At 42.5% G+C, this 13,889-nt stretch overlaps 1 protein-coding gene across 4 annotated transcripts in view; it reads left to right on the top strand.

The window, feature by feature from the left end:
• The window catches only part of LOC138498003 (alanine aminotransferase 2), a 454,912-nt gene that overhangs the window by 411,072 nt on the left and 29,951 nt on the right, over positions 1–13,889 (top strand). For all 4 annotated transcript variants that reach the window (XM_069621785.1, XM_069621784.1, XM_069621782.1 and 1 more), the window contains one exon: positions 10,740–10,914. In XM_069621785.1, coding sequence (XP_069477886.1) covers positions 10,740–10,914 — 175 coding nt within the window. The remainder of the gene's footprint in view (positions 1–10,739; positions 10,915–13,889) is intronic.

Raw genomic sequence — 13,889 nt, 5'->3', positions numbered from 1 at the left:
GCCTGGGCTTAAAGGATGGAATTGACGTCTCGGGTCTGCTGTGGAGGTCGCATTGGAAAGACTGCCCCAGCCTCTGTGTTTCTTTCGAAAGAGGACCGTTGGGTGTCTGAGAGCAAGCAAATTGTGTCGAGGATTTGAAGTGCGCATGTCAATGCTATGTTTTATTGCCAGGATTTAAGGAGCTTCCTGAATGTCAGGTGGTCTTCCCGGGTGCAGTCACCTGGTTAAGATGTTCCACAGATCAGTGAAGGTACACATTTTTTTTAAACGGTCTCCTCTTATCCCTGAAAGTCAATTAACATGAACAGCAAGCCAATCACCCAATTTCAAAAATTAAATTAAAAAAATACTTAGTTTAATTTGGAGCCACGCTGTCGCCACCATTTTATCCTCGCATCCAAATCATGAAGGCAATTATGAAGCTGTTGTAGTGAGTTTGTGGCCACACACACTTTATTTGCTATGTGCAAACGCAGGTGATTGTGCAGGCAGTGTATGAAAGGCGTGTGTACAGTGTTAACCGTTCAATGCACCCACTCTGCCTGCAAGAACCAAAATCCGGCGGTGTACATAAACAAGTGCCAGAACCTAACTTGACCAAAATCCGGCGGTGTGCACAAACAAGTGCCAGAACCTAACATAACCAAAATCCAGCGGTGTGCATAAACAAGTGCCAGAACCTAACATAACCAAAATCCGGTGGTGTGCATAAACAAGTGCCATAACCTAACGTAACCAAAATCCGGCGGTGTGCATAAACAAGTGCCATAACCTAACGTAACCAAAATCCGGTGGTGTGCACAAACAAGTGCCAGAACCTAACGTGACCAAAATCCGGTGGTGTGCACAAACAAGTGCCAGAACCTAACGTGACCAAAATCCGGTGGTGTGCACAAACAAGTGCCAGCACCTAACGTGACCAAAATCCGGCGGCGTGCACAAACAAGTGCCAGAACCTAACATAACCAAAATCTGGCGGCGTGCACAAACAAGTGCCAGAACCTAACGTGACCAAAATCCGGTGGTGTGCACAAACAAGTGCCAGCACCTAACGTGACCAAAATCCGGCGGCGTGCACAAACAAGTGCCAGAACCTAACATAACCAAAATCTGGCGGCGTGCACAAACAAGTGCCATAACCTAACGTAACCAAAATCCGGCGGTGTGCACAAACAAGTGCCAGAACCTAACGTGACCAAAATCCGTGGTGTGCACAAACGAGTGCCAGAACCTTACCTAAACTTTTACGGCGGTGTGATCATGAAGGCAATTATGAAGCTGTTGTAGTGAGTTTGTGGCCACACACACTTTATTTGCTATGTGCAAACGCAGGTGATTGTGCAGGCAGTGTATGAAAGGCGTGTGTACAGTGTTAACCTTTCCATGCACCCACTCTGCCTGCAAGAACCAAAATCCGGCGGTGTGCATAAACAAGTGCCAGAACCTAACATAACCAAAATCCGGCGGTGTGCACAAACAAGTGCCAGAAACAACGTAACCAAAATCCGGTGGTGTGCATAAACAAGTGCCATAACCTAACGTAACCAAAATCCGGCGGTGTGCATAAACAAGTGCCATAACCTAACGTAACCAAAATCCGGTGGTGTGCACAAACAAGTGCCAGAAACAACGTAACCAAAATCCGGTGGTGTGCATAAACAAGTGCCATAACCTAACGTAACCAAAATCCGGCGGTGTGCATAAACAAGTGCCATAACCTAACGTAACCAAAATCCGGTGGTGTGCACAAACAAGTGCCAGAACCTAATGTGACCAAAATCCGGTGGTGTGCACAAACAAGTGCCAGAACCTAACGTGACCAAAATCCGGCGGTGTGCACAAACAAGTGCCAGAACCTAACATAACCAAAATCCGGCGGTGTGCACAAACAAGTGCCAGAAACAACGTAACCAAAATCCGGCGGTGTGCATAAACAAGTGCCATAACTAACGTAACCAAAATCCGGCGTTGTGCTTAAACAAGTGCCATAACCTAACGTAACCAAAATCCGGTGGTGTGCACAAACAAGTGCCAGAACCTAACGTAACCAAAATCCGGCGGTGTGCATAAACAAGTGCCATAACCTAACGTAACCAAAATCCGGCGGTGTGCATAAACAAGTGCCAGAACCTAACTTGACCAAAATCCGGCGGTGTGCACAAACAAGTGCCAGAACCTAACATAACCAAAATCCAGCGGTGTGCATAAACAAGTGCCAGAACCTAACGTGACCAAAATCCGGCGGTGTGCACAAACAAGTGCCAGAACCTAACATAACCAAAATCCGGTGGTGTGCACAAACAAGTGCCAGAAACAACGTAACCAAAATCCGGTGGTGTGCATAAACAAGTGCCATAACCTAACGTAACCAAAATCCGGCGGTGTGCACAAACAAGTGCCAGAACCTAATGTGACCAAAATCCGGCGGTGTGCACAAACAAGTGCCAGAACCTAACATAACCAAAATCCGGCGGTGTGCACAAACAAGTGCCAGAACCAACGTAACCAAAATCCGGCGGTGTGCATAAACAAGTGCCATAACTAACGTAACCAAAATCCGGCGGTGTGCATAAACAAGTGCCAGAACCTAACGTGACCAAAATCCGTGGTGTGCACAAACGAGTGCCAGAACCTAACGTGACCTAAATCCGTGGTGTGCACAAACGAGTGCCAGAACCTTACCTAAACCTTTTACGGCGGTGTGATCATGAAGGCAATTATGAAGCTGTTGTAGTGAGTTTGTGGCCACACACACTTTATTTGCTATGTGCAAACGCAGGTGATTGTGCAGGCAGTGTATGAAATGCGTGTGTACAGTGTTAACCGTTCCATGCACCCACTCTGCCTGCAAGAACCAAAATCCGGCGGTGTGCATAAACAAGTGCCAGAACCTAACCTGACCAAAATCCGGCGGTGTGCACAAACAAGTGCCATAACCTAACATAACCAAAATCCGGCAGTGTGCACAAAAAAGTACCAGAATCTAACATAACCAAAATCCGGTGGTGTGCACAAACGAGTACCAGAATCTAACATAACCAAAATCCAGCGGTGTGCACAAACATGTACCAGAATCTAAAATAACCAAAATCCGGTGGTGTGCACAAACAAGTGCCAGAACCAACGTAACCAAAATCCGGCGGTGTGCATAAACAAGTGCCAGAATCTAACATAACCAAAATCCGGCGATGTGCACAAACAAGTGCCAGAACCTAATGTAACCAAAATCCGGCAGTGTGCATAAACAAGTGCCATAACCTAACGTAACCAAAATCTGGCAGTGTTCATAAACAAGTGCCATAACCTAACGTAACCAAAATCTGGCAGTGTGCACCAACGAGTGCCAGAACCTTACCTAAACCTTTTACGGCAAGGTTTCATATCTGTGTTTGAGCTCCGCATCTTTGGCAAATGATCCCCAAACTGTCATTCCTTCTTGGAAAGGGCGTTGCTCCGATTAGAACCAGTGCTTCGTTTCTTCTGCGAGCACCAATGAAGTGTACACAAACTGGTAAATACACTTGCACACCAAATTAATAACAATTCAAATTTGTAAAATGAGGACTGTTCCAAATAATGATTACAGAGTTCAAGGTGCAGGGGAGAAAATACACAGCCTTGGTATCTAGGCTGGAAACATATGCAAAAAAAGAGAAAGCAATCCGTGAGGGATAGCCGCGTCCCCTGCACACTGTCTAACAGGCCGAACGGCCTAATGGAGTTGATAATCCGAAGATTATTTTGAATGTTTATGAATTTCTTTATATTCAAAATACAGATGATTTAGGAAAAACACATTCAATAGACAATTAGTGATCATCAACAGTAAATTCTGTTATTTATTTGTGTTTTCAAGTGCCCAACGCGTTTCGAGTCGAAAAAACTCTTCATCAGGGCCGACATATTCATCAAACAATTTCTATAAAAGGAAAATTATATACAATATATTAGTGCATTAGATAGACTTAATAGTGAACAAAATCTAACAACAAAATCACATTTGTTATGAAGACAGTAATTAGCTTAAACATTTTAGCTGTATTGGTGGGTAACACATTCTATTGAAAAAAAGCCCAACATTACCCTAGTCTTTCCACATTCACCAAGTTAGTGTGATTATGCCACATATGTGTCTATATAGAAAATAGGTAGCTGCCCCTATATTTTGCCTTTGGCGCAGTGAATTTTGGGGGGATAATTTATTACTAAGGAGTGCAAATTATTGTGCTGCATTGATGCAAAATGACCTCTTACCTTGAGTTATGCTAATAACCAGCAAGGACTCAGAGGGTAGACGATTGTGTATTGTCCACTAGGCTCACGGTAACTAGTTCTTTTAAATCTGTGACCAATGGGGACCGATGGCAGAAGCGAATCTCTCAAGCCTAGAGAGAAGGAAAGATATTTTATAACAATGTATGTGAAAAGCTTTCTAAAAGAAAAAAATAGGCTTAGAGCCCAGAGTTAAGTGCGTTTACTAAGTAGTTTTAAAGTCCGGTCTAAATACTCACTTCGATTCACACCAGCAATGTAGGAGGAGTTCAGGAGCCGTAGGAAACGGCAGTTGAATGAGCCTCTCTCACATTTTGCGTGTTTTTATATTGTTAAGTGTTATGACGTCACTCGCGCATGCGTTGGCGGCGTCACGCTTACGCATGACGTCACCCGCGCATGCGCGGAGCGATGTAAACAATCCCCCATGTTGTGTATGAATTAAAATGCAGCATTCTACCATAGGCGATCCATATGAGGAAGCAACGATATCTATTTTTAATTATATGGCGTTACTTAGTAAAAAGTGATGGCCGTAAATGTGTATTTCTAATCTAAAATTTGAAATAGCGGTAATCCGTGAACCTCGATATGGGCAAAAGTGGGTCAAACGGGCTAATGATTAGGCTTTTGTACTAGGGCAACTGAAGAGAGTAGGTTGCTCTCTGAATTGTGATGTTATGTAATTATAATTTGTGTATATATCATCAACAATACTGTCGTGGAAACTTTGTTTTACACATTTAGCATTTTTCAGACCCTTATAAACGTTTCTTAGTTAATCAGTGGAGCATAAGGAAAACACACATTTCAATCACAATGACATAGCAGAATCCAAAAAAAGGATAAGGTTTTGAATGTAAAGAATTAAACCGAAAATAGCTTCTAAAAGACATGTAATTGGTTCGGAAAGTTATATCTAGTGTAAGGTTGACCTATGTGAGTGAGACTAAGATGGCTACCTCCTTGTAGTGGGAGTTCATAGGAATGGCCCTAGAAAATAGTCCTCATTAATTCCCAGGGGTGTCATAGCGTCCAATTTGTTGATCCAGAAGAGTTCTCTTTGTGCAAGCTTTTTAGGAAGATTGCGTATTATGGCTCTTTCTACCACTTCCGATGGGAATCCTCTATCCAAAAATCTTTGTTTCATAGTGTTATATTCTCCCTGGAGTGTATCTGTTTCTGAGGTGATTCTTTTGAGCCGTAATAATTGGCTGTAGGGTAAATTGTCTTTCAGATGATTTGGATGGTGGCTTGTGTGGTGGAGACAACTATTCACATCCGTCGGTTTTCTGTATAATTTAGTTTTAAGTGAAGTCCTTGTTATTTCAACAGTGACGTCAAGAAAGTTCACATGTGGTTTGCCGATTTCCATAGTGAAACCTATTCTTGTATTGCAGGTATTTAGAAATTTCCAAAACTCTTGTAGTTCTGTTTCTGTGCCTTTCCATATCCCGAAGACGTCATCTATATACCTCTGCCAGCATTTGATCTTATTCGTCCAGGTTGGATTGTCCAATACATAATGTTTTTCAAAATGATACATGAAGATATTGGCGTAAGATGGGGCCACGGAGGACCCCATTGAGGTACCAGAAATTTGTAGGTAGAACTGCCCATTGTGTCGAAAATAGTTATTGTAGAGTATGATGTTAATTAACTCCAGTGCCAGAATCTTGTGGATTTTTACTTGTCTATTGGATAATAAAAACCATTCTAGAGCTTCAATTCCCTCGGAGTGTGGAATAGAGGTGTATAGACTGTTCACGTCCATGGTGAATAGTATCAGGTTGTCTTCTGTTAGTTGTAATGTTTGTAAAATTTTCAAAAAATGAGTCGTATCTTTAAGATAAGTCGATGTTGCTTGGACCAATGGTTGTAGGGCTGTATCTAGATAGATAGCAAGAGGTTGAAATATACTTTCTGTCCCGGCCACAATTGGACGAAATGGTGGATCTCGAAGGTTTTTGTGTATTTTCGGCAGTCCATAAAAGACCGGTGTTATGGGATATTTCTGTATCAAAAAGTCAGCTGTTTTATCTGTTATCCAGTCCATCATGAGAGCCTTCTCCACAGTTGTATTGATAATGTTAGTTATCCCAAGTATTGGGTCACTATCCAGTGGTGTGTAGGTCCTGGTATCTTGTAAAAGTTTGGAACAGCCTAAATCATAGAGGGTTGTATCCATTAGTACCAGAGCTCTGCCTTTGTCTGCTTGTTTGAGAGTCAAGCTGCTGTCCTCTGCCAGTTGTTTAATTAGTTTCAGTTTGTGCTTGCGGATGTTCTGTTTTTTAGGCTGGGTGTACTTCAATCTTTTAAGGTCTTTTATGGTTTTTTGTTTAAATAGATGAATCAATGGGTGATTGACCTGCGGGTAGAAGTTGCTTTTATTTTTCATTTCTAGGTATTTTGATTTTGTTCTGGTTTGCATGTTATCCACAATGTTATTAAAAAAGACCTTTAATTCCATCTTCCTTATAAGTTTAAAGAGGTTGACTTCTTCTTCGAAGAACGTAGTGGAGTTAGTTGGTATAAATGAGATACCCAAATTGAGTGTATCTATTTGGGCCGAGGTAAGAGGTTTGGAAGAGATGTTAATCACCAAATTATTCTTTATTTCTTTTTCTGGCGGGGTTTTCTTTTGTCCTCTTCTGGTTTTCCGTCGCCTAAAAAAGGAATCTGTGGAGTGACTACTGTGGATCCACTGGTTGTAGCTTCAGATAAAATATTAGAAGCTGTTGTAGCACTTGGTATTTCTTCGAGTTCCCCACTAGTTACCTCGCTGCTTTCTGTATGTTCTTCTACTGCTGCTGGTTGCCTAGGTGGTCTTCTTGGTACTGGTCGGCTGTTTGTGTAAAATTCTTGCCAAGAGTAAACGATGTCCCGGGACATATCCCGGACATCCAGGACATACAGAAACCCAGGAAAGAAATGCACTATTGGAAGGCCATCCAAAGAAGAACGAGAAGGGATTAATCCATACACTTAAATACTCAAGCCAAAGCTATCAGATCAAAAGAATTATACACAAAAACTGGGACATTATTAAATCAGACAATACGCTTGCTCAGCTTTTCCCGGATACACCTATGATGGCTTACAAAAGAGGGCGAAATTTGAAAGATCAACTGATTAAGGCAGAGAAACCAAAACAACCATTACAGACAACTCTCAGTAAACAAAAACTTGGTACGTTTGCATGTCTACATTGCCAACATTGCAATAATGTAATAAAAGGAGACCACATCAGATACCCCTACAACGGCAAGAAAATCTCGTTAAAACAATTTGCAACATGCGATACCAAGAATGTAATTTATGCTATACGTTGCCCATGCGGTATATACTACGTGGGGAGAACAAACAGGAAAGTTAAAGACCGATGGACGGAGCATAAATCCTGCATCAGGACCAAAAATTGCAAATCCCCAGTCTATAGACATTTTGAAGAGAAAAAACACAATATCTCACAGTTGAGATTTGTGGTTTTGGAGGTCCTACGACCATCAAGTAGAGGTGGAAATCTTCCTAAAAAGCTTGCACAAAGAGAACTCTTCTGGATCACTAAATTGGACGCTATGACACCCCTGGGAATTAATGAGGATTATTTTCTAGGGCCATTCCTATGAACTCCCACTACAAGGAGGTAGCCATCTTAGTCTCACTCACATAGGTCAACCTTACACTAGATATAACTTTCCGAACCAATTACATGTCTTTTAGAAGCTATTTTCGGTTTAATTCTTTACATTCAAAACCTTATCCTTTTTTTGGATTCTGCTATGTCATTGTGATTGAAATGTGTGTTTTCCTTATGCTCCACTGATTAACTAAGAAACGTTTATAAGGGTCTGAAAAATGCTAAATGTGTAAAACAAAGTTTCCACGACAGTATTGTTGATGATATATACACAAATTATAATTACATAACATCACAATTCAGAGAGCAACCTACTCTCTTCAGTTGCCCTAGTACAAAAGCCTAATCATTAGCCCGTTTGACCCACTTTTGCCCATATCGAGGTTCACGGATTACCGCTATTTCAAATTTTAGATTAGAAATACACATTTACGGCCATCACTTTTTACTAAGTAACGCCATATAATTAAAAATCGATATCGTTGCTTCCTCATATGGATCGCCTATGGTAGAATGCTGCATTTTAATTCATACACAACATGGGGGATTGTTTACATCGCTCCGCGCATGCGCGGGTGACGTCATGCGTAAGCGTGACGCCGCCAACGCATGCGCCAGTGACGTCATAACACTTAACAATATAAAAACACGCAAAATGTGAGAGAGGCTCATTCAACTGCCGTTTCCTACGGCTCCTGAACTCCTCCTACATTGCTGGTGTGAATCGAAGTGAGTATTTAGACCGGACTTTAAAACTACTTAGTAAACGCACTTAACTCTGGGCTCTAAGCCTATTTTTTTCTTTTAGAAAGCTTTTCACATACATTGTTATAAAATATCTTTCCTTCTCTCTAGGCTTGAGAGATTCGCTTCTGCCATCGGTCCCCATTGGTCACAGATTTAAAAGAACTAGTTACCGTGAGCCTAGTGGACAATACACAATCGTCTACCCTCTGAGTCCTTGCTGGTTATTAGCATAACTCAAGGTAAGAGGTCATTTTGCATCAATGCAGCACAATAATTTGCACTCCTTAGTAATAAATTATCCCCCCAAAATTCACTGCGCCAAAGGCAAAATATAGGGGCAGCTACCTATTTTCTATATAGACACATATGTGGCATAATCACACTAACTTGGTGAATGTGGAAAGACTAGGGTAATGTTGGGCTTTTTTTCAATAGAATGTGTTACCCACCAATACAGCTAAAATGTTTAAGCTAATTACTGTCTTCATAACAAATGTGATTTTGTTGTTAGATTTTGTTCACTATTAAGTCTATCTAATGCACTAATATATTGTATATAATTTTCCTTTTATAGAAATTGTTTGATGAATATGTCGGCCCTGATGAAGAGTTTTTTCGACTCGAAACGCGTTGGGCACTTGAAAACACAAATAAATAACAGAATTTACTGTTGATGATCACTAATTGTCTATTGAATGTGTTTTTCCTAAATCATCTGTATTTTGAATATAAAGAAATTCATAAACATTCAAAATAATCTTCGGATTATCAACTCCATTAGGCCGTTCGGCCTGTTAGACAGTGTGCAGGGGACGCGGCTATCCCTCACGGATTGCTTTCTCTTTTTTTTAGCACCAATGAAGTGTTGCATTTTGTCTGCTGTCTGGTGATTGGATAACAATGCTGAGCCTTCATTTTGTGACAGCGTTCATTTAATAAAATCTGTCCAGAACTCCCGCCATCCCACCCACGCCTATCCGTGTCCTTTCACCTCACGCTGTACAGACATGGCTCTTACTGTGATGGTGACCCCCCCTGCAGTTTCAGTGCATGGGCCCCCTCCCCCCCCTTGGTGAATCATGTTGCTGCAGCTCTCGCTACTTTTATGGATGAAGAAAACACGTCAAACCCCCCCCCCCCCTTTCAGGGTAGTTTTTTCCCTCTGGTTGCCAGGCTGTCCACAGTGGCCGAGGTGCTACTAGCAAATGGGAGCAGGCGAGGTGTTGGTGGAAGAGCAGGTAGGGGTGGAGTGGGTCTGCAGACACCACCCCTCCCCCACATGGGACCCTGATAAGAATTGCCACCTTGGGTTACTGCTCAGACTGGCTCTCTGCCTGCACATCTCCCTGAATAGCAGGGCACATGGGTGTGCACTAGAACACACTTAATTATGCACAATGCGATGAATTGCAGTTGGGCAAACCGTTTTTCAAAATCAGGGGACAACTGTTGATATCCCAAGATATGCGATTGCTGCCAAGGTTAGGATATTACAAACTAGAGAAGATGCAATGTCTGACCCTGGCACTGTGCTACCCTAGTGTAGGCCTACATGGCCGCCCTGGCTTCCTCCTACTCTCAGCACCTGCTTACCAAAGGTCAGGGAGGCTCCTACCTCTCATCCCTCGCCACAAATGATTGGTAAAGCGCAATGAGGCTCTCCAGACAGGTACAACCACCCTGACCCGCTCGGCCTCCTTCCCTCGCATCCGAGGACACCTTCAGGGACGGGGAAGGAGGGAGCTCATCGAGAGCCCCGCACTAAAGCACAGACTGAGAGAAGGATCTAAGGAGAGTGACTGTGAGGGAGCGCTAAATAGGTGTGTGATATGTCAGATAAAGCTAGATGGTATATATTTGTACATTTGGTTTGTGCTTTGTACAAAATGCCTCTTCCGAGTGTTGTGGCTTTGATGTGTATCAAAATTCTGTCTGCCTACTGTTTCTTTCACTTGACCAAAGATCTAGATTAAACGTGTATTTGACAAGAACTGTAAAACTTTAAATATCTTTTTATAATTCTACAAATAATGTGATGCCTTTTGTGAATGGTTCTTGCCTCTTTTCCCTGATCTTCCAGGTGCGGGTTCCGCGGGGGCTACATGGAGGTCATCAATATGGATCCTGAGGTGAAGCAGCAACTTACCAAGCTGGTGTCTGTGCGCCTGTGCCCACCGGCACCTGCCCAGGCTGTGCTTGACGTCATTATGAACCCACCACAGCCTGGAGACCCCTCCTACAAACAGTTTGCTGCTGTAAGTTGAGAAGGTTTTTTCCTTTTGTTTCATAGACCTGAGTTCCTCATGAATACATCGAAACCTCTTCCTTTTGCAAATCCAAGTCAGCGAATGGCAGGAAGAGCAGAGAGTGGTTAAGTGCATCATTTACAGCCTTTTGCGGTCAATAATATTGGAGATACCTGAAGATTTATGCAGAAGAAGTTGCCATATAATTGAGATATATCCTGGTGAAGTGTAGAAAGAAAAATGTAGGACTGTAGATCGCCAAAGAATCTTTCCAGGTGTCCAGCGTATTAACGGGATCACCTGGTTGACATTCCTGTGTCATTCTCAAAGAGCTAGAAACCCCCACCTCACTACCTGACACATGTACTAAAGATACCACCTGGTGCGCTAGCATCCATAAAGCCCTACTAGGAAAAATCACAATGCTACAAGAGAAAATTGAAGCAAAGAAACTAAGCTTGTCACCAGACGACGCCCAGCCAACTTCACCTATGCCCCCGTTGGATAACCATAAAATATTCAACTTCACCCCCCTCTCGATCAAAGAAGTTGAGGATTTAATCTCTAAACTAAAACCCTCAAAATGTCAGGGCGACATTTGCCCTGTCCCAGTCATCAATAATATAGCCAAGGATCTGGTGCCATTCATCACATCCTCTTTCAACGCCTCTTTTGAAACGAGCATAGTCCCGAACAACCTAAAAGACGCCTGGGTCCTTCCACTTCTAAAAAATAAAACAGACCCTTGACCCCAGTATCCCCACGAACTATAGACCCATCACCACGGTGCCGTATCTTTTGAAAATCTTGGACAGAGCAGCCTACCTGCAAATCCAAGAACATCTAGAAGCAAACAACCTCCTTGGACTCAGGCAATCCGGCTTCAGATCTAAGCACGGGACCAAACCGGCTTTGATCGACATAAATGGAAAATCTCAAGGGCAAAAGCAAACTAGCCCTCCTACTATTAGACTTGTCAGCGGCATTTGACTTAGTAAACCACAAGGTCCTTTGCAACCACCTCTCCTCAGCACCACACTTCTCAGACAAAGCCAATAGCTGGATCAATCATTCATCAATAATAGAACAATGAGGGTCTTCGTACCCTCGGCCTCTGCTCAACCAGCACCAGTCACATGCAGAGTCCCCCAAGGATCGTGTGTCTCCCCCACGCTTTATAATGTGTTGGCGAAACCACTGTTTGACGATCTTGACTATTTGGGTGTCACCTACACAAATTATACAGATGACACTCAAATACTCATCCCTCTCACCGGTGACTATGTGACTGACTCAAAAGCATTGAATGACATTTACAGTATCATCCAAGCCTGGATGGCGAAGCATGGACTCTTCCTAAATGATGACATGACGGAATTACTACTCTTGGACTCACCAACCAAACTCAATAATCTTGACAAACAGTTTAAATATTTTAATATTGATGGTAACAACATCAAGGTCTCAAAGGATGTAAAATCCTTAGGCATTTACATTGACTCGACCCTGAACGTATCTAAACAAACTAATGCGATGGCTTCCTCAACGGCCTACACTTGTAAATTAATCACAGCCTGCAGACCATTCCTCACATCTGTCAATTGCATAACTCTAGCCAGAGCACTAGTTTCTAAGCTAGACGACTGCAATGTGCTCTACCTGGGACTTAACCAACAAAACCTCAAAAAGATACAGATTGTACAAAACAACGCCATCAGATCGGCACTAAACATTGCCAGGTCGGAACACATTTCCGCATCTAGACGCAACCTGAATTGGCTATCGATCAAACTAAGAATTGCCCTCAAAACCATCTCCTTAACACACAAGTGTCTCGCTAACAAAGCACCCAGCTACCTTACCAACATCTCTCGAAACATCTCAGATCGCCCCACGAGTTTCAAACTGCAGGAGGCAGCAGCTTCCCGGTTTTAGCAGCTAAGATGTAGAACTCCCTACCTTTAACGCTAAGATCTGAACCATCCTTTCCTATTTTTAGAAAAAATGCAAACATTTGGCTTTCCACACAAGATAACTAACAACCTGTCGTCCTGATGACTGTCTGAATCTGACTCACCTCATTATCCTGTACTTACACATGTAACCCTCATTCATGCAACCACTTGCAACTTAATGTATGTATTGGTCATTTTTGTGTGTAATTTATTGTATCATGTAACCAACTCCTATGCAAGTAACACGCCCAGATGCCTTAGGGCTGGGTGCGCGATCTAAATAAACAAATACAAATTCTTATGCAATGACATGCAACTCAGCTCTGCTTCCCTATCCATCCAATCTGTGATGGGCTCATCTCTGCTGCCCAATCTTGCCCAATGTCATTACGTCATGTATCGTTCCCGATACCTGCAATTGCATCTGGTCATTGCCACACTGATTGTCATCTGACCACACCATTGCCCTTAGCTCAACTCTATTGCCTTCATAAAAACTATGCTCATCGGGGCGCATCTCCTGCCCGTGTCATCCAGCTGTTTCCAGTAACAGCAGGACTCTCCTTGTCCGACTACCTTCCCATTGTGGTACCTCCATTATTAATGCAATTCTTTGTTATCCTGTCTATTCATACTCTCTCGTACTTGTCATTAATTCATCCTTTTCTGAAGCGTTACCAGACTTATTTCTAATATTAGATCTACCCTCATGTCATTCATATATCTATACTATCAAAATGCTCCCTTCCCTACCAAGATCTTCCAGTTTGAACTTCATCCATTGCCGCCAAACGCAATCCAGCACCTACCCATGTAGCATGAGGTGACTCTATTTGTTCTGACCTCAATGTTTTCTTTGGAGTGGAACTTAATGTCGGAGTCTCCTCACAAGGATCCATTAATGAACACTGTTTCCAGGTAACTCACTATCTTACCTATGAAAATCTTGAGAAACAATTAATTTGTGTTTCAATGTCTTGTCACCATCTCCTAATAATACAATTGATTTAAATACAAATAGCTCCTGTG

This window comes from Ambystoma mexicanum, chromosome 5q (assembly GCF_040938575.1).
Source record: "Ambystoma mexicanum isolate Mex_15411 chromosome 5q, UKY_AmexF1_1, whole genome shotgun sequence".
Classification (NCBI taxonomy): domain Eukaryota; kingdom Metazoa; phylum Chordata; class Amphibia; order Caudata; family Ambystomatidae; genus Ambystoma; species Ambystoma mexicanum.
This window is presented reverse-complemented; position numbering and strand designations above follow the sequence as displayed.